This window comes from Neofelis nebulosa, chromosome 12 (assembly GCF_028018385.1).
Source record: "Neofelis nebulosa isolate mNeoNeb1 chromosome 12, mNeoNeb1.pri, whole genome shotgun sequence".
Lineage (NCBI taxonomy): Eukaryota > Metazoa > Chordata > Mammalia > Carnivora > Felidae > Neofelis > Neofelis nebulosa.
This window is the reverse complement of record NC_080793.1, coordinates 13,276,019-13,301,882: the sequence shown is the minus strand read 5'-3', so window position 1 is coordinate 13,301,882 and position 25,864 is coordinate 13,276,019. Positions and strand designations below refer to the sequence as shown.

Genomic DNA, 25,864 nt, shown 5'->3' with positions numbered 1-25,864 from the left:
ATGGGTGGGGAGGGGGCGGGCCGGGCTGGCCAGAGCTCGGGGCAGAGACGCACCCCAGGAGCTGGCCGTCTACATCCCGCAAGCACCAGCCGCGCTGCCGAACTATGAGCCGTGAGTCCGACCCCAGTGTCCCCAGGAATCCGCCTTTGCCTTGGCGGAGCCTTGAATGCCAGACTCAGCCCTAATGTCTCTCACTCTGCAGGGAGGAGTCGTTTGCTCCGGTTCCCGCTGCTGCTGCTGCTGCTGCTGCTGCAGCCGCCCCAGGTCCTGCCCGCGGATTCCCGGGCTCCCGCGCCGGGTAGGCGGCCCCCTCCCGGACCCCGGGGAGCCTCCAGTCCTGAGCCCCGGCCTGGCCCCTCCCCCTGCTCTCCCTTCGGGCAAGCCCAGCTTCCCCTTTCTGCTCTCGGTGCCTGGAATGGGGGAGGGCCCTGAGTCGGCGGGAGAGGGGTTCTCTGGAGACCCCCGGGGGTGTGTGGCCTTGGATAGGGCTCTACAGGGGTTTTCTTTGCGGGGGAGGGGGGTGGAGAGGACAGACTGGGATCTCATGGCGGCTTTGGGAGAACGGACAGCCCCTCTCCAGCCCCCTCACCTGTTCTGGGCCCCCAGCTGTCCAGGCTGCCTTTTTCTCCAACAACCCCGTTGTTTCCTGCGGGGGGTGAGGCTGGGGGTCTCTTTCTGAGGAAGCAGCAGGCACCTGTCCAGCCTCTAACTTTCTGGGAACGCATGGGGATTCTCAGCCCGGGGATAGAAGGTCTCCCTTGGTGAGGGTCCGGGTACAGCAGCTGTTCTGGGAAGACTGGGGTGGGGGGCGGTGGAAACACATTTATGTACAGAGCTGGGTTGCCTCCCCGAGGTTTACATCCTCACCCAATGGGTAGGTGAGTTAGGCGCAGGTAGGTGCCAAAATTCTCTCTAGCTCGCTCAGCACATGGTGGTCTAAGGGTTTGAACTTGAATCTGTCTTGCCCTAGGCACTTTGCAAACTCTCCACAGACAGTCCCCCCCCCCCCAACCCCCCACCACTGCCCTCCTTGGTTTCATCACCCAGAAGATGATGGGGAAAGTCAGATCCTGTAAAATCCCACCACTCCTGCACCCCCCTCCCCATGAGTGTATCAGGTTCCAAGTGGAGGAATTCAGCTCCACCCTTAGCCAGCCTCTCTCCCCCAGCTTACTGCTCGTGTGTGTGTGTGTGCGCGCGCGCGCATGTGCGTGTGTGCAAGGCCTGGACGTAGCTTCCTTCACCATCTAGCTGGATGATCCATCCCTCTCTGGGTCTCCATTTCCCATCTGTAAAATGGGGGCAAGAGAGGATGCGGGTGGGGAAAGGGGCTGAGCTCTCTGTTGCGATGCTCTGGCGATTTGGTGCTCAGAGGAGAGAAGAAAGATGTCTATGTGGACTGCGAATCAGACCAGGTTTCCTAGAGAGAGAGAGGGTTTGAGTGGGTGGCATTTGGGGAACCCAGGAAGAGGATGGGGGGTGCTCCAGAGACTGGGTATGAGCAAAGGCCCAGTTAGTGGGAAGAAGAAGACTCATGTGGCCAGCACTTTACAGTTTCCAAGGCCCAGCTATGGGCTTCCATTTCTTGGTGCTCACAACAGCCCTGCCAGGGAGATGTGTCAGACCCATTTTACAGAAGGGAGCTCTGTGGCCCAGAGGGGAGAGCCCATCTGTCTGAGACCCCAGCAGCAGAGCCAGGGCCGACCAGGCTGCCCCAGTGACCCGACTCCTCAGCCTGTGGATCAGCACAGCACTTCCTCTGAGGCCCCATCCAAGGGGATGGGGATATGAAGGGCTGGTCTGCCTGTCTTCCTGTGTGTTCACTAACACCCAGTGAACCATGGTCTGTGCCGTTTTGTTTTTGTCTTTTCTACTTATCTTTATATCAGAAGTGTTTAAATGGAATTATTCTTTTCACTCCACAAACATTCCCAAGGGCTCGCCTTAAGCTAGTTTTTGGCTGGAGCTGGAGGCACGGGGCCGGGAGGGGCCCACCATCTCATACGGGACAGAAACGCCAACAGAGTCATCCAAAGGGGTCAGGGCCACGGGTGAGGGCCGCACAGGGGTGTGTGAGGCTCAGGGTGGGGAGAAGTTCCCTCTCAAGTGTGAGGAACCGAGGGAGACATCCTGGAGGTGGTGACGTTTGACCTGGACCCTGAAGGGGGTGCTGAGTGCTGGTAAGTGCTCTGAGGCTTTACTGTGAGACCCTGTAAGGTCTTTCTGATAGGAGCAATGGCAGAGATGGAGTCTAAAGGTCTGGACCTCGGGAGGCAGGCAGGAGCATAGGGAGCCGTAGGACAAGAGGCAGGTGCTGGCTGGCAATGTGGGTGAGGTGCCAGGACTCGGGCCTGAGGGTAATTGGGTTGGATAGGTGACTTGGGGTTGAGACTGGAGGCCAGGAAACCTTTAAGAGGCTGCTGCAAGGGTCAAGGACAGAGCAATGACAAGCTGGGTGCAGCAGTATTTTGTACTTCCAGTCTGTGAGTGAACTGAGGTCCACGATGTCTGGGCATCTGCTCCTGGAAGCCAGAGCCTATGCTTTGCCCTCAGAGGTACAGCAAAGGCCGACCCCCAGCAGAGGAGGGCTGCAGACTCAGCTGAGGGCAGGTGACAGGGGACATTGTTGCTTTGGCTTCTCCGTGTGGGGGAGGAGATAGGCTTGGAGGGCAAGGCCGTGCCACGGAAGTCTTAATGCTCAAACTTATCCCCTTTAGCCCCTGGACTTGACTCGGTGCCTTCTCCTTGGCTAGGGACATGGCATGACCTGGCAATCTGTGCTAGGCAGAGGGGCCTGAGGCCAGTTAGCCCTGGCCCATGGGGAGGGGAACCCAGCCTGTGCCAAGGCCTCCCTGCTGCCTGCCGTCTCCTATCTGCAGCGCCAGCCGAGTCTGTGGGCCATGAGGGGGCTTCCTCTCCAGTTGGCTCTTCCAGCTGTGGGCCCAGCTGTTGGGGCCTGGTGTGGGGGTGCCTGGCCCCTGACTGTTGGCCTGGCTGAGTGTAGGAGCTGGGGCCCAGGTCTGGCTAGTCAGGGCCTTTTTTTTCCTCTTTGGTTGCCAAGCTCCTGGAGCTTCTCTAAATATTATTCTTAAGAGATTTCAGTTCAGTCCCATTAAGGGTCCGTCTTGCTGCCTGGTGTCTGTGCATCCTGGAGGACTTGGTGTTTCTTCATTGTGCCCGGGGCTCTGACTCCTGGGCTGGGGGACATTTCCTTGCCTTAATCCTCAGAAAATTCTGGAGCCGAGCAGTTCTGGATACTTCTCATTTGTGGGAATGTGTGCGGTATGAGCATACTGATCGACCCCACCTCCGGGGTGGCTTGAAGATTCAGTGAGAGCAAGTTGCAAGGTTCTCTGCTCTGGGCCAGGGGATTCATACTGATGCAAATAATGAAGAAGGGGAGGCTGCAAAGGAGGCCTCCTCAGAGCCCGCCTGCCCCGTCCCCCTTCTGGGAGACACAGGAAAAATGAGGCCCAGAGAGTGGAAGGGACTTGCCCAAAGACACACGACCAGTAAAGAGCAGCCGCTGTCCCGCTCTCTTGATACATTTCCCCCAGCACCTACCTGGCACTTGGCCCTGTGCTGGGAACTTGGTAGATTTGGTGCCTGCACCTCTCCAGTTCTCTTTCTGGATGGCTTATTATGCAGGGTGTCCTCCACTGAGCACAGAACTGGGCCGGCATGAAAGCATGCCAGACTTCAGTTAGACTGAAGGGAGGCCTTTCTTTGTGAGTAGTTCCCAGAGTTCTTGTGGCAGGGGATGGTGATCCCTCTGAGGTCATTCCCAACTTGTGGATCTAAGTGCCTCTCCTACCCCATCCTTTTCCCAGATCCAGGCCTGGAAACCTCCAGGGACAGAAAGGGAGGGAAAGAGAGGGAATCCAAGTCTTAGCTCTGGAACTTCAAAGCAGTGGGGCTTGGGCCAGTCTCCTGATGCTGAGCCTGGAATTCTTCCTCTGTGCCCTGCAGGGCGTCTCCCCACCCTCCTGGGAGTGCCAGGCAGATAGAAAGAATGGGGGTACGCAAGGCTGTGGAGTGGTCAGTCGCTAGAGCCCCGGATTTCCCGGCGACTGTGATAGTCCAGCGTGGTCAGGCGCATCCCGGGGAGGAGACACTCAGACTCTGCTCTGCTCACCCAGACACCCTGGGGCCCCAGAGGCAGCTGTTTTCCTCACTGGGGAGAACTTTTCCTTCCAGGGGCAGCTGGTGTTTATGGAAAGATCGTGGAGGAGGAGGGAGGGAAGGTTGGATGGTGGGTCTGGGAGGGAGGAGCCTCTGCATGGACATAGCCTCTCTTGGCAGGAGAGGGGTGCGGGCAGGAGCTGGGGCAGAACTCTAGGGCAGGAAGCAGGAAGCCTCCAGGCTAGCCTTCTGAGCCAGCAGCCAGGGCTGGGAAGATGAGGGATATCTTTGGCCAAGCTCGGGGTAGCCATTCTCCTGGCTTCATTTTATTGACTCCGCAAACATCTGTTGAGTTCTGGCCACCACATCTGGATCCCTTGGGTGGCTGGATCTCTCCAGGACTTGGGTTGAGCCCCAGTGTGTGCATGGCCTGTGTTAGGGAGGAGAAAGTGGGGAAAGTATTGCCCCTTCCCCTGGGGGCTCATGGTGGAGAAGAGCAGGTTGAGTGGGAACACAGAGTGGAGTGAAGGACGTTCATGGGAGGTTTCCTGAGGAGGCAAGGCATGAGCTCTTTGGGAGGGTCAGATGGCCCTGGAGGGGATTGTTAGGGAAGAACAGTGGTCTGGGCAAAAGGAAGGAGAGGTTCTGACTTTGAGGCTAAGGGATGGGGCTGCCACAGAATGAGCTAGAAGACCCTCTTGAGGTTCTTTTGAAAGCCCTACAGTGGTTAGGCTGGGGAAACTGAGCCAAGTGAAGGGCTGGGCCTTAGCTCCTATGCCTGCTTAGCAGTAGGACTGATGTCCATCTGGGTTAAAGGGCCCTGTGTGCCCAGGGTTGGGGGCTGGGCAGTGGGGAGCTACAGGGGGTCCTGGGCAGGTGTATTAAGCAGGTAGGTAGAGTGTCCTGAGCAGGAGGGATCAGTGAGGAGAGTTCCAGAGCCCTGAGCCCGCTGGGGTGATTACCCACTCCCCCCACCCTCTTGGCATTTCTGGGCACATGGCTGTGGGAAGGGAGGCTGCGTCCTGCCTGCTGGGTCTGCCTGTATCAGCTTGATAAGGCCATTTCATCCAGCCCTCTTCCTGTAGGCCCCTCCCTTCTGCACTCCCTACGGGGGCCACAGAGATGCCATTGTGGGGCTGTGGGGAGTTGCCAGGGCTTAAGCAAAACTATGTGCATGATTCCTGTGATTCTCTTTTTGCTTGCCTGAGTGTATGTGTGTAGGGGGGTGGGGGGGGCACTGCTGCTGGGGCCCTCTCCTGGGTCAGGGCCATGAGGACCCTCTTCTCTAGGCCCCATGCTGCCAAGTGAAGAGGCTAAGAGTGGAGGGGTTGGTCCTTGCCCAGGGCCATGCCCTCTAACCACAACACCCTTCTGCCACCTCTTGCTGCCCTCTTGGCCCCCAATAATCCATTGTACAAAGAATGGGAGTTCCCTATAACGTTGGCTCTGAGCCTAGATAAGGAAGTGTGTTTGCAGAAGGGAGTCTGGTGTTTTCTGTGTGAGGCTGGCGAAGCAGCCCCTGCCAGGATCCAGGAGACCTGGGTCTGCAGGAGGTCTTGCTCCGTTCTGTGTCCTTGGCCAAGCCTCCACCTCCCCCTGGGCCTCAGTTTCCTTTGCTGAGCTGTGATGAACACTGAATGAGCTCTGAGAAGTCTACCTCTGCTGTTGAAGAATCACTAAAGCAGTGCAGATTCGAGCAAAGGGGCTGTGGTCAGCAAGACCTGGGTTAGACATAAGGAGAGATTCCTGGTGGGGACTTCTCCAAGAGGCAGGAGGGCTGATGCCAGAGCTCCACTCACCCCTCAGGAGGGTCTTCCAACTATATCTCCCCTGTCCCTTGGTGCCTGACCATCCTCAAGATCCTTGAGCCCAGAGTATGCTCTGACATAGGCCAAGGCTGGGCCTATCAGGAATGGGGGCTGAGATCCCCTCAAACCCACACTTTGTCCACAGGGTTCTGGGAAACTTCTTTCCTTGGACTTGAATGTCAAGTCTTGGGTGGGGTGGTATGGTGTAAATGAAGGTTGGTTTTGTCTGGTGTGACTTGCTGGGTGACCTGTGTGGGGTTTGCCTTGTCTGGCCTCAGTTTCCCCATCTGCAAGTGGGCATTATGATTCCTGCTCTTCCCCCACTTCTACAAAAATAGAGGGATGGTGGACAATCTCATCTTCCCAGTGTCCAGGTACCTAGAGTTTGTGGGCTGGTCTGAGAGGACGCCCCCATCCTTATCCCTTTCCTGAACTTCACAAACCCAGCCCTTGGTGCTGGGCTCTGACTGGGCAAGAAGTGAATGCTCTAGAAGCCTGTGGTTGTTGTGTCTTATCAGTTGTTTCCTAACCTTTGGTTGCAATTTGGTGTTTGAACTCTCCCCCTGCCCTATTTTGATGGCATCAGGGAAGAGGCGGGGACTTCCCTTTGGGACCCATGTGGACTAGGCTAGAGACCAAAGCAGGGTCTGAACAGGGCAGGGCCATAACTTTGGGAGCAGAGAGGACCCTTAGGTGAACACTGAAGTCCAGAAAGGGCCACCAAGTGAGTTAGGACAGACCTGTGACTTGAGTCCATATGTCTGGCCCCATACTTCCCCATCGGGGACAGGACAGGGGTTGAGAGGTCATCCTCGAATCACCTCTGATCTCTGCTTCTCCCCTGCAGTGAATCCATGCTGTTACTACCCATGCCAACACCAGGGGATCTGTGTCCGCTTCGGCCTTGATCGCTACCAGTGTGACTGCACCCGCACGGGATATTCTGGCCCCAACTGCACCATCCGTGAGCCGGGCCTCCTGACTCCACTCCTGTCCTGGGCTCCCTTGCTCCCCTGGGCTTGTCCTGAGACCCCCAGTTCCTGCCTTTGTCTCTGGCCTTAGCCCAGTTCTCCTTCCTTGCCTGGCTTTGACCTTTGACACTCTCCCTGACCCGGCTGAAGCAGAGCTCTCCCTCCTGGCATACCTCATGCCCTCACCCTGTCCCCTGCCCTCTCACATCTGCTTCTGGCTCTGTCATGTGTCATCTCTTCCAAGGTTCCATCCTTACTCTGCCCCATACGTTCTGACCGGTTCTGTCCTGGCTTCATTCCCGGTTCCTGTCTTCCACTTGGGCGACTTCTGGTCCTACCAGGAGTCCCGACTGAGTGGCTCCCATTGTCCCTGCAGCCGAGCTATGGACCTGGCTCCGGAATTCACTGCGACCCAGCCCCGCTTTCCTCCACTTCCTGCTGACACACGGGCGCTGGTTCTGGGAGTTTGTCAATGCCACTTTCATCCGAGACATGCTCATGCGCCTGGTACTCACAGGTGGGTGGAGGGTAGCATCCCCCCCACCCCCGTTCTGGGGAGCAGGAAGTCCTTCCAGCTCTTGGAATTCTTGGCATCTGATAAGGGCAGTGGGTTGGGAGACTATGATGCCGGGTTAAACAAGTCCAACCCAAGAGGAGGCAGGGAGGGGGGTGTAACTGGGGATGGGAACCCCCTTATCACCATATTCTCCCTCTGCAGTGCGTTCCAACCTTATCCCCAGCCCTCCCACCTACAACATAGCGCATGACTACATCAGCTGGGAGTCCTTCTCCAACGTGAGCTATTATACTCGTATTCTGCCCTCCGTGCCCCAAGACTGCCCCATGCCCATGGGAACCAAAGGTAATGGAGATGGGGTTGGGAATCACAGGAGGTGCCCTGTTCTCTTTGGGGAAAAGCAGGTGAAAAAGCAATTATTGACCCATTTCCAGATGGGTGGTCAAAGGCAAGACATACAACATATCAGAACCATGGATAAGGACAGGGCTGGGGAATGAGGATAGGAAGGGGTGGTGGAGACTCTTGCCTGTGGTCACCTAAGAAGTCAGTGGCAGAGTCAGACTAGTGCTTCCATATTTCCAGGGTGCCTCTTTGCTTGAACCTTGTCTACTGAATTGGTGGGATCTTGCTGAAATGGGGGTGACTTAAGAGTTGAAATGTAGGAAGGAAGGAATACTGTGCTATTTGTTGGGTGCTGACTCCATGTTTGGTTCTTAACTGATGTAAGTAGTTTACCATGCTTCATCAGTGTAGGTTACACGTAAAGTCAGTTTTTTCTTTAGTTTCCCAAGACCCCACTTGTTCGCATTGGCAAGGATCTTCCTCCTAAGTCCTTCTTTCCACTCCACTCCTGACTGCCTGAAAACCCAGGGGTTTACTCAGTTCAGAGCCATGAATTCTGCTTCAAATACAGAGGGGACATGAGAGGCATTGGTCCACTGCTGCCATCACTTCCATCCCTGTCCACATGGTGACACTGTTGAACGCTGGGTCCTGTGCAGCCCTGTGGTGGTGGGCTTTTGTGGGCTCAGCACCTTGCATAGGTATTGATGTCCTAATTTGGGTCTCAGGGCACTACTCTGATGGTTTGCACTCACATGTTTAGCTCCTATGTCTAAAGCATGACTATTCTGCCAGATAGCTGGGTCTTACAGAGTCTCTGGATTCTGCCAAAACTTTGCTGGAACCAGCCCCTTTTCAATGTTAATCCAAGGGGTGAGTCCAGGTTATAGGGTGCAGACCACTCCTTCCAACTTCCCTTTTGGTGAGTTTCCTTTGGGGTGCTTGATCTCCTTGCCTGCCAGAGGAAACCAATCGACCATCTCAATCCAGAGAGGTTCTCTTGATCTTGAACCTTCAACACTGAGCCTTGCTTGAGGTACTATGAAAGGGTGCCTTTACCAAAACACAAAAATTTAGTTACTCCTTTCTGTATGGGCATTGGGTACCAACGCATCTGACATTGACATAATTAAGGAAGGCTCTTAATACTTATTCTCATGATGACAGACACCTGCTTTGAGATGACCTGTTGTCTTTACCCCAGACAGAAAGACTGGCATATTTAAAATAGGTTGGCAAACTCCAGCCCACAGCCTAAATCCAGTCCACTTCCTGTTTTGGGAATAAAGTTTTGTTAGAACTTAGTCACACTGATTTGCTTAGGTACCATCTGTGACTGTTTTCCCCACTACAACAGCAAAGCAGAGTGGATGGCGACAGAGCTTTTTCAGGCAAAACCTGAAAGAAAGATCGACTATCTGGCTTCTTACAGAAAAAGTTTGAAGTTCACTGATCCTTGATTTACAAGATCCCATCTTACCGGTTCTCAGTCATGCTTACATTATCTCATGTACTCCTCAAACTACTGCATAAAATAGGTATTTTACAGATGCCCTATTTTACAGATGAAGGCATCGAGGCTCAGAGAGGTAAAATGACTTATCTATGTTCACACAGTCAGCAAATGGCGTACCCAGATTCAGACATAGGCTACCTTGCTCCAGGGCCAGGGAGTCCAAGATCTTTTTTGTTTTTTTTTTCTTTATTTATGTTTTATTTACGTTTCTTTCTTCTTTCTTTTTGGTTAACTTTTTTCAGAGTTACAAACACACACAAAAGTTGGGAAGAAAGTATAATAAACTCTTATGTAGTCATTTCTCCGTTTCAATACATATCCATAATTTGCCAATCTTATATCATCTCTCCCCCTTACCTTATTTTTAATGAAGTATTTTAGAGCAAATTCCAAATATCATGCCATTTCACCCATAAATACTTCTAGGGTAGAAAAGGTGCAAGGGGCCATCTGGTAGGAGGAAGGCTGATCTGGGCTTCCTGTGTGGACCAGTTTGGTCCAGTGAGCCCAGAAGGCTGTGGGGCAGAGAGATTGAGACATCAGACAGCTGCTGCCCTTCCCTACCTCCCCAACCAGGGAAGAAGCAGTTGCCAGATGCCCAGATTCTGGGCCATCGCTTCCTGCTCAGGAGGAAGTTCATACCTGACCCCCAAGGAACCAACCTCATGTTCGCCTTCTTTGCACAACACTTCACCCACCAGTTCTTCAAAACTTCTGGCAAGATGGGTCCTGGCTTCACCAAGGCCTTGGGACACGGGGTGAGTACCTAGGAGGCGCTCAGGACTTCTCTGGGCCTAACTTAGCACATGTAGGTCACCATCGCTGAGGCGGCACCCCAGTCTGCTGACCGGACCCTCTTTCTGTCCTCAGGTAGATCTCGGCCACATTTATGGGGACAACCTGGAACGTCAGTATCAGCTGCGGCTCTTTAAGGATGGGAAACTCAAATACCAGGTAGCACTGTGGTTGCAGATGGGGCAGTGGGAAAGGCCTCCCGTGGCCTTCCCTGGCAGAGGCCACTGGGGGACCTGAGTGGCGTCTTACAAGGACCAGCTGCAGGAGCTGGAGATGTGTGTGAGGAGGAGAGACAGTGAACCCTGGGGGAAGGTGCCGGGCAAGGGAAGCACACTAGGAGCAGACACAGCCTCTCATGTTCTGGGGGGTGGACTTTGGGGTGTCCATCTCCTAGAAGATGAACATTTCCAGTCTGCATATGTACTTGTAATTTTTCCACCATATCATTTGGACACTATGGTGTGCCTGGCACAGACAGTGGAGCAGTGACCAGGATAGTTAATGGGCCCTGACCTTCAGGAACCCACAGCCCATCAGGGCTGCACCCACACACTACGATGCCAGATCCACGACTTTCTGTTTGCACTAACACTGTCCACCAGAAATACAATGTGACCAACACATGTCATTACAGTTTCTCTGGTGGCCACATTAAAAAAGGTAAAAAGAAACAGGTGAAATTGACTTTAATAATATATTTTATTTAACCCTCTATGTATAGCCAGAATATTATCATTTCAATGTGTAATTGATACAGAAATTATTTTTGATACAGAAATTATGAATAAAATAGCTCACATTCTTTTTTTTTCATGTTAAATCTTTGAAATGTGATCTGTATTTTATATTCATCGCACATTTCACTTGGGATGCCAAATTTTCATTGGGGATAATCTGATCTGTACTTAGATTTCATAAAGTTACAGCTGAAAAGCAGGTTCACATGTCCACGTTGTTCTGAGCATACTTAAAGGTTTTCCAATTGCTGAAGTGTCAGTAAATCTGAATTAAATAAAGTTAAAGATTCAGTTCTTCATTCTCACCAGCCACATGCCTAGTGCTCAACAGCTACACGTGACTCCTGGCTACCGTATTGGACCACACAAATCTAGACAAACCTAAACCCAAACCCAAAGTTCACTGCTGAATCTTTAAGGCTAAGAACAATATTTGGCATGTAGTAGGCCCTTGGTGTATATTTACTGAATGATTGAAAAGGCTGCCATATAATCAATTACACTTGTGATCACCTGCTAGGAAAAAGCTCTTTGAGTTTTCAGAGGGCGGGGCAGGCTTCCCTGGGAAGTTCAGATACACCAAGAGCTGCAGGGATGATGAGTTCAGGAAGCCAAGACGGGAAAAGGGCTTTCCAGCTAGCAGTGCCTGGACTTAGAGAGGAGAAGCAGCTGGTGTGGCTTGGAGGAGTGAGGGAAGGGAAGTATGGCTGCCTGGACACCCAAATGATGGCAGGCGAGGGTGGAGTTGCCTGTGGGACCACATTTAGGATTTCTGATTTCTGCCAAGAACAGAGAGAGAACTTGGAAGGGTGTGAAGCCAGGGCATGATACTAGATTTGGGTTTTGTTTGTTTTTTAAAGGATTACTCTGGCTGTGGTACTGGGAATGGACTGTCTAGGACAAGTGTCAATGTAGGGAGACATTGATGAGAGGTGTCAGCATGGAGGATGAGGGTGGGTTAGAAGCAGGTGGTGGCAGTGGGGATAGAGAGAAAGGGACCCATTCTAAGAAAGATTTAGGAAATAGAATCGGCTAGAACCATCAGCCTGGGTTACAGAAGATGGGCAGTTGCCCTGAGTGATATGGGCAGCTGTCAGAAGGGAGGGTGTCAGCTCTGGCAGGTGCAGACACCTGCCCTGTCCCCAGGTTGCCAGGCGGCCCCATCCCGCAGGTGCTGCACGGAGAGATGTACCCGCCATCGGTGGAGGAGGCGCCGGTGTTGATGCACTACCCACGAAACATTCCACCCCAGAGCCAGATGGCTGTGGGTCAGGAGGTGTTTGGGCTGCTTCCCGGGCTCATGCTCTATGCCACGCTCTGGCTGCGTGAGCACAACCGCGTGTGTGACCTGCTGAAGGCTGAGCACCCCACCTGGGGTGATGAGCAACTCTTCCAGACGGCCCGCCTCATCCTTATCGGTGAGGATTCCAGACCAGCCCTGTCCTGGAAGGTCATGTCCTCCATCCTGAAAAGCAGGGTGTGTGGGGGGGAAGGGGGTTGGGGGAGAGAGAGCTGAGATTAGGACCCCACCTCCTCTGCTTACCAGCTATAAGACCTGGAGCAGTCCTCTTCCCCTATGTGAGCCTCAGTTTCCAAATCTGGACACTGGGGGTAATGATAGCTGTAAGGATTTGTAGAGATGATGAAAAGCACTTAGCACATAGTAGGCCTTTAGAAAATGGATGGCTGTGATGGTCAATTATGGTGACTTACAGCAGATTTGATTAGCTACCCCCATCTGTCTCCCCATTGTACCGCCCCAGAAGCACACAGTGACATCCCCAGCATGTGCAGGTCAGATTCTAGCCTGCCCTGCCTTCAGGAGTCCTGTTTCTGCTCTGCATGCATCCGCCTTCCTGGAGTTTGGTAGCTTCTGGGTGACTCAGGGACAAGATATTTTTGTGTCCCTTACGGGGGCGAGTCTGCAGCCTAAAATGTCAGATGGTTTCCTGCCTGGGAGCTTGGTCCCTGACACCCCTGTCCAGACAGTGTTCACTCTGAGTCACCAGTAACCACTTTCCCTTGCCTCTGGGCATCACTGGGCATGGCTGGTTCCAATTATATTGCCTGATTCACTAGGGCCTGGAAGAGCCAGGCATCAGGGATAGCAACAATCTAAAGAAGGAGAAGGGGCTTGTGCTGAAGTCCCAGCATTTTGGAGACTGACTAGAAAGGGCAAGTCTGTGGCTGGAAGCTGGTGTCGAAGCTGTGATCAAAGGTAATGAAGCTGTATGTCCAGTGCTTCGGTTAACCTTCCCCCAACAACGCTATTAACCAGATATGATTACCCTTGTCGTGAAAATTAAGATTCAGAGAGGTTAAGTGAAATCTCCAAGGCCACTCAGTAGAGGTCTGGCTGCTGCGGGAGCTCCTGCTTCTTGCACAACATCTCAAGCGGAGCTCCTTCCTGGGTGGGGGGAGGGGGTTTCCCTGCACACCCACACATAGCCATCCTCCTTCCCGCCTGCATGTGGTCATACTCCCAATTACACAGGGCCCTGGGCTGGGCTGCTTCTGTCTGCTATTCCCAATGGTCCCATCCATAGTATCACGATGCATATTTTACGGGGAAGGAAGGTGAGGTTCAGACAGATGAGGTGACACAGCTCAAGCTTGGAGAGGGGAGAGGGAGGCTAGGAACGGTGACGCCAGGCTCTGGACCTTACCGATGGCAAATCTCATGGCTCCAGATCAATTTGCTAGAAGCCAGTTTGTCTCATGGCTAATTGGCTAAAGTAATCAGTTCTTTTTCCTATCTCGATGACCAGTTTTCATTCTGTTATGGAATGTTCAGTTTGGTTCTTCCCTGCCTCTTTGACTTGAAGCTGGTTACTGAGGGGGCAGAGGAAAAGCTGTTCATGAGAATTCTGATGTGTAAGAAAATGCAAGACATGTACATGGGACTAGATTCATCTTAAGTCCTCAGCCTGCCTCTTTTGCTCCTGCGGCAGCTCTGAGGGGTCTCTCTGAAGCTGTCCTCACTCCTGGAGGCACACTCTGAGAGCCCCATGAAGTTAATCTCCACTTTCTCATCATTTGTGACCACTCCCACATCTTGTGGGAGGGTGATCACCATAAGGCCACAAAACCAATTCTCGGGCACTTCCTTCCATGTCCTGCTTAGCTGGGCCTATGACATCCCTTTGGAATGTGGGAATAGCATTTGGCTCTTGTCTTGGGACATTGGTCCAACATGAGACAGAAAGCTCCTTTCTTGGGGCTCCTGGGCGGTTCAGTCAGTTAAATGCCTGACAATTGATTTCGGCTCAGGTCATGATCTCATGGTTGTGAGATTGAGCCCCTCGTTGGGCTCCACGCCGAGTGTGGGACCTGCTTAAGATTCTCTCTCTTTCCTTCTGCCCCTCCCCCACTCATGCTTTCTCTCTCTTTCAAAAGAAAAAAACTCCATTTTCACACCCTGTTACAAAAAGACTAAGTGAAAGTGGCCCCCCAAATTCACCACCAACAACAATAAAGAAGCGAGAAGCAAGCACCATTCATGAGCTGGCCTGCCTCCCGAGCCAGGTGGCCAAATCCCTGTGCTCCCCTGACTTTGCCCAACCCCCCACCCCCAGGGGAGACCATCAAGATTGTGATTGAGGAGTATGTGCAGCAGTTGAGCGGTTACTTCCTGCAGCTGAAGTTTGACCCGGAGCTGCTGTTCGGCGTCCAGTTCCAGTATCGAAACCGCATTGCCTTGGAGTTCAACCAGCTGTACCACTGGCACCCGCTCATGCCTGACTCCTTCAAGGTGGGCTCCCGGGAGTACAGCTACGAGCAGTTCCTGTTCAACACCTCCATGCTGGTGGACTATGGGGTCGAGGCCCTGGTGGACGCCTTCTCTCGCCAGAGAGCTGGCCGGGTGAGACTCGGGAGCGTGGGGGAGGGCAGGTGGGCTCTGGGGTGCAACAGACCCAGACCCAAAGCCCAGTGTGCTTTTCTGTTCCATAAGGGTGGTGCTACTCCGACATTCCTTTACCCATTCCTTTATTCCTTCTCTTGTCTTTCGTTCATTCAGCAATAGCAGGCGTTACTCTGGGTGCTGGGGGATAGAGTGGTGAGCAAGGTCAGCATGGTTCTTGGTTCCTTGTCCTCTTGGTACTGACACCCTAGTGAGGAACAATAGCCATAGAACAGCTAACATCATGTGAGCACTTACTATGTGCAAAGCACTGTGCCAGGTGCTCTTCTGACATTATCAGAATTATAAGAGCATGTTAAGAGCCACAATACAAAGAGCCCACAGTGCTCTGAGAACTTGGGGAGGAGCTTGTGACCCAGTGTGGAGAGCTGTAGATGAGGAAATGATGTCTGCGCAGAGATCCAAAGGATGGCTAGAGCTCTCCCAGGGAGAGGGGTTGTGTTAATGGCAGGGGACGATCATGCTCCTGGTGGAGGGCACAGCATGGCAAAGGCCTGGAGGTCAGAGGGCATGGCAATTTGAGGACCGTGAGGACATTCAGGGCATGGTAATTAATATATGCGAAGGTGTCTTCACATAGTTGGTCTTTATCAAATTACAGGCCTCCGTTACAGGCATAATTGTCCCTACCCCCCATTCATAGGTTGAAGTCCTAACCTGCTGTGCTCAGAATGTGGCCATATTAGGAGACAGGGCCTTTACAGAGGTCATTAAGGTTAAATGAGCTCAAAGGATGGGCTTCACTGTGACTGGTTCCCTTATGTGGAGAGGAGATTAGGGTATAGACATGCACAGTGGGAAGACTTAGGGGGAAGATGACCATGGATGAACCAAGGACAGAGGCCTCAGAATGAAGCCCACCTTGCTGACACCTTGACCTTGGACTTCTGGCCTGCAGACTGATAAATTTCTGTTGTTTAAGCTCCCCACGCTGTGATACTTTGTTATGGCCACCCTAGCAAATTAATACAGCACGTTCCCTGGAATTTATAAGCAGCTCCCTCCTGAATCTCTCCTTCCCCATGCTTGGAAGCCCCTATCTCCTCTGTCCTAGCCCTGTTCCCCGCGCTTCTCTCTGATCCTTCTCCCTAAGCCCTATCATGATATTGTGGCACCCTGTGGATCTAGGTCTACCGCTGGTAATTTGATTGGAATAGCATGTGCTACCACCAATGGGCAGCTTCTGGCTGATTTATGGCCTCTCTTCTCTGTGGGGACACAGAGATGAACAGAGATAGTAGCTTTGTGTGGGGCTGTGTCGTTTCCAAAGCATTTTCAAAGAGCGGCCATGATGCTGTGGGAAAAGCCCCGGGGTTGTACTTGGCCCAAGGCAAGTCATAAGTGTGTCAACTCTCAGGATGTTCAGGAGAGCATGGGCAGTGATAAAACAGGGCTTCCCCTGATAATCGCCACATGTGGCTGTCGTCTGGAGGTGGGGGGGTTACCATATGACCAACACTGAGATAACTGCTTTGCATACTTTATCTTGCTAATGTCACCACAAGGAATCAGGTGAATGCTCTTGCCTTCCCCATTTTTTGCATATGAAGGAACTGAAATTTAAGTAATTTGCTTAAGGTCCCTGCATGAGTTTCCTAGGGCTGCCATAACAAAGGACCACAAACTGAGTTTATTTTATTATTTCACATTTCTGGAGGGTAAAAGGTGTGGGCAGGGCTATGTGCTCTCTCTGAAAGCTCCTGGGGAAAATCTGTCCCATGCCTTTGTCTTAGTTTCTGCTGGCTACTGACAATCCTCTTAGACACCTCATGCCAATGCCAACATGGAGTCTCCCTGAGTCCCTGTTTTCTCTGAGGACATCAGTGGTTGTCAGGATCCCCCTAAGGGAGTATGACCTCATCTTCACTTGATTACACCTATTTCCAAATGAGGTCACCTTCACAGGTGGTGGGGATTAAGATTTCAACATATCTCTTTGGGGGACACAAATCAACCCACAATGGTCCCACAGGTTGTAAATGGTGGAACCGACATTTGCATTGGCCTCTGCTAGCTTTGCTCTGCTCCAAGTTGCATGACTTCACCCAATTATGATTTTCCTCCTTCCCATCCAGTTATATTTGTTCTACTTAAACAGAACTCTTTCTTAAGTATTGACATTATCAATTCATCCCAAGCAATAGAGTTTTCTTTAGACCAATACTCCTTAACTGTTATGAATCAGAATTTTTCTCTGGAGCCTTTTGATCCTTTTGATCTCCTTCCTGGGCAGAAGGAAGGAGAAACAACAGACTTAGTCACCTGCATTTCCATGAGTGGCTTTATCTGGTGTGAATGCAGTGACATGATACTTACTCTGTGTTCCTACCTTCTGGCTCTGAGTTTCCCTTTTCTAGTGGTGGTCGGTTAATAGTAGTTCACTTTTGAGGCATTTGGGTGGCTCAGTTGGTTTAGCGTCTGACTTTGGCTCAGGTTATGGTCTCATGGTTCATGAGCTCCTGGGGGGCTTGCAGTTGTCAGTGTAGAGCCCGCTTCTGATTCCTCTGTCCCTCTCTGTCTGCCCCTACCCCACTCATGCAGGTGCACTCGAAAAGAAATAAAATATAAAATAAATAAATAAATAAATAAAACATTAAAGTGTTGTTAAAAATAAATAAACATTAAAAAATGGTTCACTTTTTTTAAAGATAATTTTTTAAATATTTATTTTTGAGAGAGAGAGAGAGAGAGTGCACGTGAGAGCGTATGCGAGCCGGGGAGAGGCAGAGAGACAGGGACACAATCCCAAGCAGGCTCTGAGCTGCTGACAGCATAAGCCCAACATGGGGCTCAAACTCACAAACCGTGAGATCATGCATGACCTGAGCTGAAATCAAGAGTTGGATGCTTAACTGGCTGAGCCACCCGGGCATCCCAACAGTGCCTCACTTTTTAATCATTAAAATTTTGTTGAATCTCGATGCTATAATACAGGAATGAAAACCAATAGGAAAAAGCTCCTTAGCAGGACCCCCCCACCCCCACCCCGCCGCTGAATGATTAAGCATCTCTATTCTTTGATAAAAACAGATTTGAAGAATACCATAAAGTTTCGGTTCCCAAAACTAACATCTGTCCATCCATTTGTTTCTCATGTGCTGTCTCAGAACCCCCTCTGCCCCTCCAGATTTCATTTCCAGAGCCACAATGCCCTTCCTTCTACTTGAGCTCCTGGCTGGTGCCATTCTGACATTTCTTTTATGGAATCCTAGTTGCTGAACCTAAAACTTGCAGAACCTTTTGTAACAGGATGTTGGGATTCTCACTTAAATGCAAAGCATTGGGGACTAGTGTGGCTGGTAAGCCACTGGAGAGGTCCTGTTGGCCCACTGCCACTTTAACAATGATGAAGCTGAGACACAGGGGTGTTCCTGAAAGAGCACGACAGTGGCAGACCTGGGGCTGAGTCCCCAGCATGGTGGCTGCTGGATGCAGCCATGCTCTGTTTGTGCTTGGGAAGAGCTCCTAACCTGAAGATCTCCTGTAGAATACTGTGGCTTGGCTCTCAGACCACAGCTGTGTTTATGTCTTGGCAGATTGGTGGGGGTAGGAACATGGACCACCATGTCTTGCATGTGGCTGTCGATGTCATCAAGGAATCCCGTGAGCTGCGGCTGCAGCCCTTCAATGAATACCGCAAGAGGTTCGGCCTGAGACCCTACACGTCCTTTCAGGAGCTCACAGGTGAGCAGCTGTTTCCTGGACACGGGTCCCTCGAGGGACTCGCAGTGAAGTGAGGGGGACATTGTGGAAACAGACTGTGGAGGTCATGAGGGGTGTGTGAACACCGTGCTGGAGGGTCAGGGAGGTGTGGGGTGGGAAGGGAACAAATGACCCCTCTTGGGGAAAGAAAGTGCTTTCTCAGCTGGCTTTGAAGGAGATAAATAGGGATATTCTGGATGGAGACCAAGGGGGAAAGCATTCTAGGTAGAAGAACAGAAGGGACAAAGGCACAGAAGCCATTAAGAATGAACCTGTGGCAGGGGCGGGGGGGGGGGGGGGGGGGAGGGGGAGGGGCACAGTGGTGGGTGTGGCTGGAGCAAGGTGCTTATGTGTGGGGAGGGGTGGGGTTAGGGGCCAAATTGTGTAGAACCTTGGATTCTATGTAAAAGAATTTGGGTTTTACTTTATCTAGTGGTTCCTAAATATCTACTTACGGACCAGTTGCCTCAGAATCACTTAGGAAACTGATTAAAAATATCAAATCCCAGATATATCTCTCCAAGATTCTGATTCAGTAGGCCTGCATGGTGCCAAGAATCTATATGTATGTGTGTATAATATATACACTTCTTTTTCTTTCTTTCTTTCTTTCTTTCTTTCTTTCTTTCTTTCATTCTAGCTGTGGACTGCCAAGAGTTTGGGAACTGTTGTCATAAACAGTGGGAGGATTTTCTTTTTCTTTCTTTCTTTCTTTCTTTCTTCTTTCTTTCTTTCTTCTTCCTTTCTTTCCTGCTGTGGACTGCCAAGAGTTTGGGAACTGTTGTCATAAACAGTGGGAGGGCTTGAGCAGGGTGTGACATAACTGTGTGCCTTATAGAGGGAAATGGGTAGGGAAGCTCAATGTCTGTCTCCCTTTCGCCACTATCTGTGAATAGGTGGTCTTCATAGACTGGGGAGTGAGCTCCCATAATTCTGGAACCACAATCTCTGTCACTCTTTAATTTCCTGTCACAGTCCAGAGGGGGAAGAGAACACTATAACTAAATCTCTATGTGAGCTTGGACAGGTTATATCACATCTCTGAGCTCCAGAAGAATGAAGGGACTTGAATTAGCATACGTCCTTGAAACCTGCCTGTGAAGGAAGCAAGATGGATAGTGTCTCCCTGTTGTCACCATTAGGCAGTTAGGGCACAGAGAAGAGACATGAGTTGTTCAAGGTCACATGCTGTCCGGTGGCCCATCCAGGCCCTTGATTCCTTCTTTAGTAGCATTCCTTCCCTAGATGCAGCCATGGAGAAGGGTCAGTCAGCCAGGCCAGATGTTAGGGCATGTACTCAATTGTTCAGTTGCTCTTCTGAAGTCCCGTACTCTCTCCAGAAAAAGGTGGGCCTAGAAGTTTCCCTCCCCACATTAACCTTAATGGTGCCATGACTCTGACTCTAGCTTCCCCCCTTGCAGGAGAGAAGGAGATGGCAGCCGAGTTGGAGGAGCTGTATGGAGACATCGATGCCTTGGAGTTCTTCCCGGGGCTGCTTCTGGAGAAGTGCCATCCAAATTCCATCTTTGGGGAGAGTATGATAGAAATTGGGGCCCCCTTTTCTCTCAAGGGCCTCCTAGGGAATCCCATCTGTTCTCCAGAGTATTGGAAGCCAAGCACATTTGGTGGTGAGATGGGCTTCAATATGGTCAAGACAGCCACGCTGAAGAAGTTGGTCTGCCTCAACACCAAGACTTGTCCCTACGTTTCCTTCCATGTGCCCGACCCCCGCCAGGATGATGGGCCTGGTGTGGAGCGGCCATCTACAGAGCTCTGAGGGGGGAGAGCAGCACTCTTGGGGGGTGGACTTTGTGCTGGTCATCCCAGAAAGTTGGGGCCAGGGTTGTTGAAAGTCTTAAATGTTGGGTATCTGGTTTGGCATTGAGAGTATGAAGGTCAACATTTAGAACTTTGTGTCTCTCACCCATTATCTGGAATATTGTGGTCTTGTTTGTTATTCTAAATGCTGAATTATTGATTGACCATCCAGAATGTTAGGAGCGATTCTTATTTGGCATCCCAGAACACCGGGTTCCTGGTTGATGACCTAGAATGTCAGATTTCTGGTTGAATAGGAACATAGGCATTCTGAAATGTGGAGCTCCTGATGAAATCATCTGGAAAGTTAGGGATTCTCATTTTGCATTCTAGAATTCTGGGTGGCCCTCCAGAATGTTGAGTTTCCAAATGGCAATTCAGAATGTTGTGCTCCTGGTTGCTGATCCAGAATGGTGACTGGTATGCCAGATCAGTCTTGATCTGAATATCTAGAATGGTGATTTGATTCATTTTCCTGTTCGGTAAGATATCCACAGAGCAGGAGAATATATGGTCTAAGGTCTAACAAGAATGCATTTCCCAACTCTGTGCCTGCACTGAGGGGGCAAGGAAGTAGGGTGTTCTTAGGACCCCAACTTAGACCCTGGTCCAAGGAGGGAGAACAGGTGGGCTCTTTCCAGGCCATTGGTTGGAAGCCACCAGAGTTCTATCACCATCCATGTCTTGACTCATGGAAGCTGTTTCTCATGAAGCTAATAAAAGTCTTTTTCCAAATTGCCTGCTATGTATCACTTTTCATCCCATTTCCAGAAGCAGAGGTGATACTGGTGTGGCCTTTCTCCTAGTTGCAAGCTTGATGGGCAGGTCTTGAGACCTTCCACTAGGGCTCCTGGAGCCTGTCATCACCTAGCTTTTCCACCACCGATCTCCATTTCCCACTGTGGGTCAGGCGTTGTCCCTTCCAGGCTGCTCTCCTGAAATCCACAACTCCCCAGCCCCAGGAGACAGAGCATTCAGTACCCACCATCTGATTAGAATAATTTCCTTCCTTACAAAGAATACAAGGGCAGAGACAAGGGCATCTGGGGAGGACAGCACTTACTTTGTGCCAATTTCCCACATTAACTTCTCATTTATTCTTACCCAAGAGTATGAAGTACGTGGCATAATCCTCGTTTCAAAAATGAGGAAACCGAGACTCAGGATGGTCAAGTGACATGCCTCACAGGTGCCAGAGCCAGACCAGGACCCAGGTCTGGCTGGATCTGGAGTTAGGCTCTTCCCCCATCCAAATTCCTCTTTCTTCCTGATTTAACTTAGTTCCAGGCCTGATCTTGCCTCTCTGGCTCAGGGTCAGAGGCAGAAGGTGGGGTAACATACTACATGCTACGCTTTCAGTCACATTGATTTTGCTAAGTGCTTACTACACATCAGTCACTGCTACAGGCTTAGGGCTATTAGCAGCGATTGAGACAGATAAGGCTTTTGTTGGTGTGGAGCTCACATTCCACTGGGGCTAGAGCAGATGATAAGAAAATAATGAAATAAGACAAAGGCAAGGTGAGTTTGCTTTCCCTTCTAACCCATACTACTCTGCCTTCCCTTGCTTGGCTCCTAAGACTTGAGACCCTTTCCCAGCCACATAGACCACCCACTCCGCTTGGCTAGCCAGGAGAGGACAGGGCAGAGGGGAAAGGTAAGAGATTAGGAAAGTTCCTTCATTCTCCTCACTTTGGGTTTAGAGTTCTTTAGGAAAAACAATGGCCCAGAAACAAAGGGGGAAAATGGGATCCCTGGGGCTGGGCTTCCTGTCTTACAGTCCAGAAAGCCCTTGTTTCTCCTTAGTTGGCTGGGGACTGCTTAAGCCATTCCTTCCTGGTCCTGTTGAATGCAAAGAATGCAATCAGCTCCCCCCAGTTGCTCTGATGATCAGGGATCCTTCGGCTGCTAGAAGTGTGCGTAAAATGGCTGTCTTGTCTTTGCTTACCTGGTATTTATTTCCCCTCTTTGCTAATAACCTTACTTTGCCTGAGAATCTTCACCCTCTCTTTAATTCCACTTTTGGTGGCTCTATCATGGCCAGGGTTTGGGTCTGTGAATCAGTCCTGGCCAATCAGACACCCTCTCCTTATAAACTGGCCCCTGAATGGAGTTACATAGAGATTGAAACAACCCACTGATTCATTCCCCACAGCTGGGCTCAGAAAGATTGTCCCTTAGTTCTTGCTTCCAAGGTCACTAGGGAAGCCTGAGTTCCTGCCCTTCTCAAGACCTTAGCTTTTCCTTCCATCCTGGGGGCTGCTCCATGAATTCCTCTTTCACTTAAGTTGGTCAGAGTTCATGTCTATTGCTTGCAGCCAAACCTTAATGGCTGTTGGCCTGAAATGGTAGAAGCACTATGATGTTCTGAAAGGAATTTTAATTGAGGGAGACACAATCAGTCTAGTGTTTTAGAAAGAGCACTGTGGTGCCAGGTGGGCAAGAGAGTAGAGCAGGAAGGACGGAAGGCTGGAAGAATGGGGAGGAGGCTGTGGCCATGGTCCAGCTGAGAGATGACAGCAGTTGGAGCCAGGTGGAGGGATGTGCGGTTGGGAGGGTGGGATGGCTTCTGGGGATAGACTTCTCTTGAATGCAGGTACCTAACTTAGGTGGACTTTGTTCTGTACAGACAACTGTGTGTGAAATTTTTGCATGTAGAAACATATGTCAAATACATCAAGGAAACTCCTTCAGAGTGAAGCCTCTTAATGCTCATAAAAATGAATGTTCATTCCTGGAATCTTGATCTGGTGGGTATGATGGTTAGTTTTATGTGTCAACTTGGCTGGGCTACAGTACTCATTTAATCAGACACTAATCAAGGTGTGGCCATGAAGGTATTTTGCAACCATGGTTAACATCTACAATCAGTTGACTTTAAGCAAAGATTACCCTGATAACATGGCTGGGCCTCATCTACTTAGCTGAAAGGTATTAAGAGTAAAAAGTGAGGTTCTCCAAGAGAAGAGAAAATTCTGCTTCAAGAATAGAGCCTCAATTCCTGCTTGAGTTTGCAGCCAGACATATGGATTTCAGACTTGATGAAGTATGAACCAATTCCTAAAGACAAAGCCATCTATATCTATCTATCTATCTATCTATCTATCATCTATCTATCTATCATTGGCATCATCATCAATCTATCACCTCCTATTGCTTCTGTTTCTCTAGAGAACCCAGTGGGTAATTCACTCAGGGCTCTCAGTGCAAACAAAAGAACTCCCTCCTGCCTGTTTTTAGCAGGAAGGAATTTATTATGGGTCACTGCACAGCTCATGGAACCATTGGCAGGACCAGAGAATTAGGCTCAGAGGCTAATTCAGTGGCTCCTGGTCCAGTAAAGATGCCTCTGCTCCTGCCACTGGACACAGGCATCTCAGATTGCACCTCTGTTGCCAAAACTCTACTGTTGCTGCCCCTGAAACCTGGCAGCTTCTACAGCCACCTCTGCCAGAAAGTGGATTCGTTCTGCATGGTGCCTGCTTCCCCACTTTCCTCTGCTTAGAATTAAAGTCATTTGGGGCGCCTGGGTGGCGCAGTCGGTTAAGTGTCCGACTTCAGCCAGGTCACGATCTCGCGGTCCGTGAGTTCGAGCCCTGCGTCGGGCTCTGGGCTGATGGTTCGGAGCCTGGAGCCTGTTTCCAATTCTGTGTGTCTCCCTCTCTCTCTGCCCCTTCCCCGTTCATGCTCTGTCTCTCTCTGTCCCAAAAATAAATAAAAAACGTTGAAAAAAAAAAAAAAGAATTAAAGTCATTTGTGTTTCGTGTCTGATTAGTGGGGCCTAGCACCCATGCCTGCACTCCAGCTCCAAGAAAGGGTGGGAAAGTGAGTTTTCTGGCTTGCACTTTGGGGAGGAGGGACATATAATATGGGAAATATAGGAAGGGTGTTCCATGGGGGACATGGAAGTTCTACCTCAGTGGATCTGAGTATTCTTAGGTCTGTTTTGCTTCTGTGGACCCTAGCCCTAGAACACTACAAAGAAAAACACAGTGGCACCACTGTCGACCTGGCAGCAGCTCAATGTAATTGTAAGCAAAGCACGCAAGAAGTGAAATTCCAGAAGTACCGAACAGTAGAGGTGCAAAGACACCTGGTGCACCTAGGTGCAAAGAATACACGCAGTCCACCTGTTCTAATACCACTTGAGTAAAAGGTGTCAAAAATGTCAGATATACCCACAACCCACTTTCCTGCTTAATCATGCTTTTCCTATAAAAATGACTTTAAACTAAAATAGTTTTGTGTGAATGACAGTAAAGAATATTAAAACTTCAATGATGCTTTTATAGAGCACTCTTATGGGAACTACAATAAAACACTTTCCTCACAATCTTGATCTTAGTTGTTATTTTTGTTTCACTTATTTAAAATTGGTTTCCTCCCAGGCTAGGTAAAAAAAAAATTTTTTTTTCTCTCAATCTTTATACTTTTGGTCAAAAGGACTTTTGAACCACTGGCACAAATTCAGGCTTGGTATTTTGGGTTTTAGGACCGTGTGGAGGTACATTCTTGCAGACTTCTGCAGCGGGTTTCCCCCTGCCTCCCCATACAACATACATACAACAGAGTGCTAATCTTAGTGCCTACCTCCGTGAGTTTTTATATAAACTCAAGCAACCACCAAAAATTCAAGATACAGAACAGTTCTAGCATTATAAGCTCTTTTGTGCCCCTTCCTAGTCAAAAATCTATAAAATGTGACTATTCTGCCTTCCATTCCACTGATTAATTTCATCTGCTTATTAATTTCACTTGAATCGAGTCATACAGTGTGTATTTTTGTGTGTGTATTTTGCTCAACATGTCTGTTGACATCCATGTTGCTATGTATATAAGCCGTTCAATATTTTTTTTTTTATTGCTTCTAAGTAATGTATACCACAAAGGATTTATCTAGTCTCCTGTTGATGGACATTTGGATTGTTTCCATTTTTTTGCCAATTATGAGTGAAGCTGCATCGGTGGCAAATTCTGACTTGTAACAAAGGACCTACTTAAAGTGTCATCTTTTATCACATTTACTATGGAAAATGGTTCCTGTTCTCTATTCAAAATCCCCTGCTGTGTCTTCTGCTTTACAGCTTGATGGAAAGAGAAAATGGATTCATAAGTGTGATATGCACCATTAGATAAAGGGAAAGGAAATATATATTAAGAGCCTGCTCTGCGGCATGTACTTTACCTGCCTATTTCATGAACTCTTAGCCTCCTGAGTAGGTTTTCCTGTTTCACAGAGGAGGACATTGAGATGCAGAGAAATAAGGTGACTTATCCAGAGTCATACAGCTGTGAAGCAGTGGGAGGCAGCAATGAAATTCTGATGGGCGGCCCTATTTCTACCATGTGACCCATCAAGTCCTCCAGAACCAGAATCACAAAAGAGATGGGGGAATAGAGGTGTAGGGTGCAGTGATGTGGTGGGCACCGGTGATGTTAACACACTTCCAGATGATTCTTTTAATAACCTTGAGATGGAGACCTCTGCACCACACCATGCAGGCTCTTGGTCACTCTTTTCCTCTTTAGATGAGTGACATTTTCTTTCATTTCCCCATGATTCACTTTTTCCAGGCTTGCTATCTCTTTTCAGATCTATGACTTGTACTCT

The 25,864-nt window shown here is 50.1% G+C and overlaps 1 protein-coding gene across 2 annotated transcripts; it reads left to right on the top strand.

The window, feature by feature from the left end:
• The first annotated feature begins 12 nt into the window (after positions 1–12).
• PTGS1 (prostaglandin-endoperoxide synthase 1) lies at positions 13–20,988 on the top strand. 2 transcript variants are annotated; one of them, XM_058694247.1, is made up of 11 exons: positions 13–111; positions 203–298; positions 6,778–6,894; positions 7,278–7,418; positions 7,620–7,763; positions 9,856–10,037; positions 10,150–10,233; positions 11,983–12,229; positions 14,387–14,673; positions 18,270–18,417; positions 19,857–20,988. In XM_058694247.1, the coding sequence occupies exons 1-11, from the start codon at positions 105–107 to the stop codon at positions 20,210–20,212; spliced, it is 1,809 nt and encodes a 602-aa protein (XP_058550230.1). In that variant the 5' UTR covers positions 13–104; the 3' UTR covers positions 20,213–20,988. The 2 variants fall into 2 exon arrangements, with proteins under 2 accessions (XP_058550230.1, XP_058550231.1); XM_058694248.1 differs by lacking the exon at positions 7,620–7,763.
• The last annotated feature ends 4,876 nt before the right edge of the window (positions 20,989–25,864 follow it).